The 7,657-nt window shown below is 41.8% G+C and overlaps 1 protein-coding gene across 1 annotated transcript; it reads right to left on the bottom strand.

Annotated features, from left to right (window-relative positions):
* Window positions 1-3,749: 3,749 nt before the first annotated feature.
* Window positions 3,750-7,533, bottom strand: LOC110188776 (TBC1 domain family member 20). The gene is made up of 5 exons (XM_020958618.2): window positions 7,519-7,533; window positions 6,170-7,424; window positions 5,317-6,101; window positions 5,149-5,258; window positions 3,750-4,429 (listed from the first exon to the last, which is right to left on the bottom strand). The coding sequence occupies exons 2-5, from the start codon at window positions 6,219-6,221 to the stop codon at window positions 4,216-4,218; spliced, it is 1,161 nt and encodes a 386-aa protein (XP_020814277.2). The 5' UTR covers window positions 6,222-7,424; window positions 7,519-7,533; the 3' UTR covers window positions 3,750-4,215.
* Window positions 7,534-7,657: the final 124 nt, after the last annotated feature.

The raw sequence follows: 7,657 nt of genomic DNA, 5'->3' as shown, positions 1-7,657 counted from the left end.
ATGAGGCGGTAAGCCTGTTTGTAGACAGTCAAGCGGAGATTAGATCCATGCAATCGTCAGCAGTCAGTTCCAAAAGTGCACTGGCAAGCAGGGACGCACTAGATATCCGATATCCTAAGAACGACAACGTCAGTGCGGATCTATTGTATTCCCAGCCACCAGGGCATTGATGGCAACAAAACCTCAGACGAACTTGCAAAGGAAGGAGGAAGGAAAAAAGGAACGATAGAATATAAAACGTCCGTATCTCTAAGAACGCTCCAAAGCGAGTTGGAGAGCGGGCGGACGCCCAAGCAAAAAGCAAATTCCGCAACCTGCAAAACATAAAAAACCATGTACAAAGAGCGCAATGATACACTCAGCCACTACGTACTATACTATCCCGAGAAGATTGAAGACTGTAGGTGAGAATTCTTATAGGCCGCGCATGCAGCCAAGCTGTGCATCACCAAGAACGGCAACTGCATTAAATGCGATGAATCTGAGGCAACCTAAACATTGAAGCATCTTATCTGTAAATGCCCAGCCCTAATGCAGGCAAGAGTAAAACACCTAGGTGCCCCTGTACTAGCATCACTAGCAGATGCCTCCAAAAGGACGCCAGGTGAACTATTTGTCTTCGCAAAAACTACCGCGATCCTTAAGGACTTCAACGCCGCGTAACATTCTTCAGGTCCATGTGATAACAACATCCGAATAAATAAGGGCCATACTAGCCTATGCTTGGCCCCCTCAGGGGGGCCGCTCGGTTCAACCTAACCCACCTTGTTCACGTCAGAAGGCCCTTCGCGGCGGCCGCGGCGCCGCCTCTGTCCACCGAGCCTACAAAGCTTAGGCCGCTCTTGCACTCCCGCTAGTCGGCTCTTCGCGCACTGCTCATCGGGCTAGTCTAAGCGCTCCCGCGCCCACTCTTCGATGTTCGCGAACGCCCGCTCCCGAGTTCCCGAGCTTCGCTCGCTGCTAAGCGAGCTGAGGGACAGCTAGTTCGCGCTCCACTTCTCGGGCCCGCTCTCGCACTGTTAAGCGTAGCTTATCGGTCGGGAGCGCAGCCCTTACATTTAAGCTATTTTAGTACCATGTATGCAGCGCAATAAAGCTGATGATTTTCTAATTGCCCACGACGCCCCCGCCTTACTCTTCACCTTCGCTTGCGACGTGGGAATTTCCATTGGGCTACATTTCCAATACAGGATCTTCGGCGGCAGGATCGCCCCCCTCCATTTCATGGTCCTTCGAGCCGGATACGGATATCCTTCCGTCCTTTCACCAGCAGTTCCCGGTGATTTTTCCGCTGAGATAAGTATATGCTTGATTCCGTCTTGTTCTCGCTGCCGGTCTTAGAACATTTAATTTCGGTCGCACCGCTGCAAAATTTATTGTTTTGTTCGTGTCAACTCCCCGTCCGAGTTTTCCTGACACCACGGCAGTGAGAAATCCCACTTTCTATTCGCCTCCGAAATTCGAAATTTTCCATCCGTGTCCGTTTTGTGTGTGCCGCCATCCTCATCGCCGTCTCTTCGATTCCCCGTTGTTCAACCACTTGCCAACGGTCGAGGCCTATGTGCAGCCACATACACACACACGCATTCTAAACTTGTGCTAATATTTTCGTACAAAAAAAGTTCTCCGTGAACAGTGAAATTGTGTTTCAAAAAGAAAGGCATTATTAATATTGGCCAGCCGGTGTGTGCTTGTTGCGGGAATTCCCCCTGCTCGCCGAACAGTCCGCCGCTTCCACGATTTTTCGCTAATTTTTGTGCTGTATCCATACACATTTTTTCTGTTCGCACAATTCAATACAGTCCACTTCTCGACGCTCCACTGTGCTAATACAAGCCCTACCCTACCCTATCGCCATCGATATTGCGTTGAGGAAGTTTATTGCCACGACAGACCGTGTGAGTCAATTCGAGGCAAAGATCCAACCTCTAGACGCCCCAGAAACCACCCAGCCCTCTCCATCCACGTGTAAAGTGCGTCGCGATCAGATTCAAGCACTGTGGGAAAAGGTCGAAAGGGATTACGATATTTGTTCTGATCTTATATCGGCATCCGGGAAGAGTAACACCATCGGGCTAACGCTCCAGTCCAGATATGAGCATTGTTTCTCGGTCTACGAAAGATGTAGTGCCGACCTCCAAGAGCTGATGGAAAAGGGCGCTTTTCAGTCCGTGCCGATTTCCCCAAACTCATCCGTCCCGGAGTCGGCTGGTTGTCGCCTGCCACCGGTGGACACCGAAACTTTCGCTGGTGACTGTCTTCGGTGGCCCACATTCAGAGACCTTTTTACGGCGGTTTATATTCACAGCGTCTTACCCCGGTGGAGAAATTGTTCCACCTACTATCGAAGACAACTGGCGAAGCGCACGCCATTGTTTCCAAAGCCCCGCTTACCAATGAGGGGTTCGTCGCAGCTTGGCAAAGCCTCACCGACCGCTTCGAGAACCGGCGGTTGTTGGTCAACAGCCAGTTGAAAATCCTTTTCAACATCCAGGCTATCCCCCAAGAGTCCGGCAGCGCGCTAAGGGAGCTGCAAGGCACTATCCAGAGTTGTCTAGCGGCATTAGAGATGACCGCCATCCAAGTCCAAGCCTGGGACTGCCTCTTGGTGTACATGGTTTCCTCGAAGCTCCCCAAGCTCACGCTCTCCAAGTGGGAGCAATCTATCCACAATAAGGACAAAATTCCAACTTGGAACGAGCTAGACGCGTTTCTGACTGAACGCCATCGTACGCTGGAGGCCATCGACGACGTTACGCCTACCAACTCAAGGCATTTTCCGCCAAAATTGTGGACTCCGAGGGCCCCAGCGCCCCGGCTTCATTCTTCCGACTTCAGAGTGACTCCAACAACCAGACCCAGAAGGTGTGACCTATGTTCCAGGGAAAACCACCCCCTGCGAAGATGTCCCCGTTTCCTTAAAATGACCGTACATTTTTATTCCAGTCCGCTTCGAGAAGATGCCACCGCTTCGCACCACGGGAAATCCAACCGATTCCGAGGTTGCCACCGAACTTCATCCGCTACCGACGTCGACGTCTCCTCTACGATCCTGGGCCTCTCCCCCGCCCTCCTCAGCCACTCCACGGCCTCCGTCCACCGCTGTGCGGATAGGCAATTTCCGCCGCTAGCCAGGACACCCTGCAGAACGCGGCAGTGCTTATACAGGACGAATATGTTGCAACCCGAGTTATTGCAAGGGGGGAGAATGTTCACGTCAGAAGGCCCTTCGCGGCGGCCGCGGCGCCGCCTCTGTCCACCGAGCCTACAAAGCTTAGGCCGCTCTTGCACTCCCGCTAGTCGGCTCTTCGCGCACTGCTCATCGGGCTAGTCTAAGCGCTCCCGCGCCCACTCTTCGATGTTCGCGAACGCCCGCTCCCGAGTTCCCGAGCTTCGCTCGCTGCTAAGCGAGCTGAGGGACAGCTAGTTCGCGCTCCACTTCTCGGGCCCGCTCTCGCACTGTTAAGCGTAGCTTATCGGTCGGGAGCGCAGCCCTTACATTTAAGCTATTTTAGTACCATGTATGCAGCGCAATAAAGCTGATGATTTTCTAATTGCCCACGACGCCCCCGCCTTACTCTTCACCTTCGCTTGCGACGTGGGAATTTCCATTGGGCTACATTTCCAATACAGGATCTTCAGCGGCAGGATCGCCCCCCTCCATTTCACACCTTAAAAAGAGACTATTCAAGACAAAGCTTTAATTTTTTCAAGCTCAAACATCAATCATCAAACAACCTTCGGCAATATTTCCGTAACTTCGTAATTGATTTATTTTAGAAGTATGAGTTACAATTTTAATAAAACAAAAAGGTACTGTTTATTAATTTTTTGTAAAACCCTTTAATTTAAGAAAATAAATCTAAACTTTAAAAATGATAGTAGCACATTAATAGTAAATGTATTCAAATTATTGTTTTATGGAAAAAAATTATTGTTGTTCACACATATTTATCTTAGTTATCATTGTTATCATTGATTATATAAATGAGTTTAACTTAAAAATACATCACATATATGTATGTACACAAAATTTTACATTTAGTTTATGAAACATATTTATAATGATGAAGGGCTAAATTAATATGTTTTAATTATATTAATTATTTATATGGTTGAAATTTATGAAACCTCAACCATTAAACTCACTTTGGGGTGAATTTGTTGGAATCGTGATATAAAGCCAAGGTTCCAAGTAAGACAAACAGCTGTTTTTCAGCTTATACCTGCCGCTAGATACTGATTTTTGTAATAATATGCACAAAACCCTACTACAATGGAAACAGCAGTTGTTACTAGTACCGACTTTGTGGTTAACACATTTGGGAGCCATTGACTTAAGCCCAAACTTCTGCTTGCTGTGTCACGCTGGGAAATCTTTCTTCGCCGCTCCAAGATAAGTTTTTCTTCTGCTTGCCGCTTCTCGATCCTATTGAAATAATACAAAAATTTAGTCATAAAGTTTTCGAATAAAAGTAACAAGAGCCCATATTTTTTAACAATAATTAATAATTAAATTTATAATGGTTTCCAACAACCAATAAAAACAACAACCAACACATTTTTGTACGCATAGTCTTCTTGGCAAGTTTATAGCTTATATATGAATGTAATATATGTATATAATATATGTATATATATTATAGATGTATGTAACATATGTTATAAGGGCCGAAAAATTTTTAAGGATCTGTTTATTATTTATACACCTTTAAAGGGTATTGAAATATTAATCAAAAGTTTTCCACGCAGTGAAGAAAACCCTATAAAAGATTCAAAGATTCGTCCGTCTTTTCAATGCAAACTATTCTCTAAGTTACATTAACATTTAAAACTGACTTCATTCTATTGCATGTAGTATTTACGTCGGAAAGGGTAGAATCGTATGACTATATCATGTGTCTGCCAAGGAAACAATCAGGAAATAAATAGAAAAAATTATAGCTTTTTTGTTTTCAACATATTTACATAAAATCGGAGGGTGTTATAATTTTGATCATAATATTACGACTTGATAATATATATATTTTTAATCAGTATTAACAAGAACAACTATAAATGTTCAATACTTATTATTTCGGACGGACTTTGCCTAGTCCTTTAATCAGTTATTATGTAAAGGGCAGCACCCTAAGATTCTATACTTACTCGTTTCGGATAAGTTCATCAACATCTTTCTCTATTTTAGCTAAGCTGTACTTATTAAAAAGTTTACTAGAAGTTTTTAACAGCTCCTCAAATGGTAAGTTTTCCGGAAGCTAGAAACATTTTGATTTACGGCTTAATAATATATTTATTTGGTTAGAAATCACATACCCTTGATAGGAGGCAATGCACGGATGCCATATCGCACTCCTCCTTCAATATTTCACTTGACCGATATAGTAAAATAGCAGCAGTTACGAAGATAGGTGTGTAAATGGGAGATGCTAGAAAGTAGTCATATAAACGGACAACAGATTTGTATGAATTTAAACTATGACCAAACCAGGTCAAATACCATGGCAAAGCAAACAAAGTGCCCACCGCAGACTTTTGCAAAAATGTAAAAAGTTCTGGATTTTCAAACTTAATGACAGGCCAGATAAACATAAGGCGTCTTTGCGTGGCTTCCATTGTTTCTTGCATGCATTCAGAAAAATGTGTTGTAGACAGTTGCTCCATTACAGCATAAGCCACTTCTTCGCCTGCAACTAACAAAAATGTAACCGCGACATCATGATAGCCTTGGTAGTACCGCAAATTAGGATATTTTTTAATTACACGTAGTATAAGTACAGTAAGTTGATCTTGAAGGGCAATTCGTTGTTCATACGGAATACCAGGGGGAAATCGTTTCAATGACCGATTTACATCTAGTACAACCTGATTGTATTCAGGATGATTTTGCAAATCATCGAGAGAAGGAGCTCTCTCTAATCTGTTAATATCGACCCCTACTAACTGAGGCCATAAAACCCTTCGTATGTTATCATTTACCAAACCGTGGGGTGTCAAGGACAGTTTTATAAGTACATCAAGAGCTATGTGTTGGTTAACATTTTGTGTAATTATTTCCTCTATCGCCAACCGTTTTCTCAGCTCACTATCACTTTCGGGCGCTGTTTAATTAAAACGTTTGAATCATTATTATATATTGATAAGTGTGTCCACAATTTTTTTGACAAACCATTTTCAAACTTAAGGGGTGGCTGATCGAATTTAGTCCCAGCATTGCTCATTTTTTAATACAGAAACTTGTTTTTGGGTTTACCTTAAACACCGTTCACAAATTTAATACAAAGTTCTAAGTACAATTTAAATAAGTCAGAGCAATTCTTGTGAAATATGAAAATATTATTTCAATAACATATTTTTTAATATGTACTTTCTGCATCGATATATCGATAGATAATATAACAACTAAATAGTCTGTTCTTACTTATGATAATATTAAAAGTACATATGTGTGTGAAATAGTTGGGAATTTTGCAGATGTAAAACTTCGTGGCTTCTGCGGAATAAGTTAACACCTATCGGAAGTTTAACAACACAAAATATGGGCAATTCTCTGGTGTCGAATGCGACATTCGTACGCATTCAAACTAAAAAAACACATGTGCCAAGACTTTATTTTAATTTTATAAAAACTGAAACGTACAGCTCTTGGTAAGCACTATAATTGGTGCTAAGATCGATTTTGAACCATTGTTTGTTTTAAAGATATTCACTAAAATGTACTGCGTTCGCACGCGACAAAAATAGAAGTTACATTAGCAAGAAACCAGTTTAAGCTCTGATTTCAGCGAAACGTGATAAAAAATTGTAGTACAATAAATTTAAATGAATTACGCAATGAATTGTCTTAATAATGTATTTTGTTTGATTTTAAAATATTAAGTAGTTATTTTTTAAATTCAATTTTAGTCCCGATCGCACGCGACAGTTTGGAAAGCGATAATTCAAACTAAAACTGTACGAATATTGATGATCGCATATGTATGTTCTTTTCTACTTAATATTGACTCTTTGGGTTTTCTATGTGATATAAGAAAGCAAAAGTCAAAGCAAAATGGTTCGGTTTAAGAGATGGGCATCAAAACAAAACATGCCATTTTTATGACTTCTTTTGATAAGAACAACATTATTTGAATTTGCGAGTGTTTGACATAGATTTTTTTGAAACTTATTTTAGAAAATGAAAAATTCTCTTAGTCTTGATCATCCTGACCAATTTTTTTTTAAATCATGTTAAAAATACTCGTTTTTAAGCAATTTTAAGTTTTTGGCCGCGGTGGACCTTTCTGGAGAATTGCCCATATGCAGATTGCAAATAACAATATTAGCACAATACTTAAATGAATAAGATAACTTGGAATTGTAAAGTTTTTCATGAAGGGGTACCAATTCGAGACAATGAACCGCAAAAGACCGAAGAAATTTTTCTGAAAAAATTTTAATTTTAGTTTAATCTGAGTTTAAATGTTCGTTTCGAATGCCCAACAATTCACTAAAATTAAGAAGAATTAAGAGTCGCACCGAAAAACTATAGCCGAACTATCTTTAATCAGACTCGGATGCACATCGGATGAAGAACAAAATGAGAAATGTTGGAACGGCAAAACCTTATGGACCATCCGCTCAACGGATGGAGGAAGGCAGATAGACCTCTGTGGGA

This window comes from Drosophila serrata, unplaced genomic scaffold (assembly GCF_035046125.1).
Source record: "Drosophila serrata isolate PLE 108 unplaced genomic scaffold, ASM3504612v1 contig_125, whole genome shotgun sequence".
Lineage (NCBI taxonomy): Eukaryota > Metazoa > Arthropoda > Insecta > Diptera > Drosophilidae > Drosophila > Drosophila serrata.
This window is presented reverse-complemented; position numbering and strand designations above follow the sequence as displayed.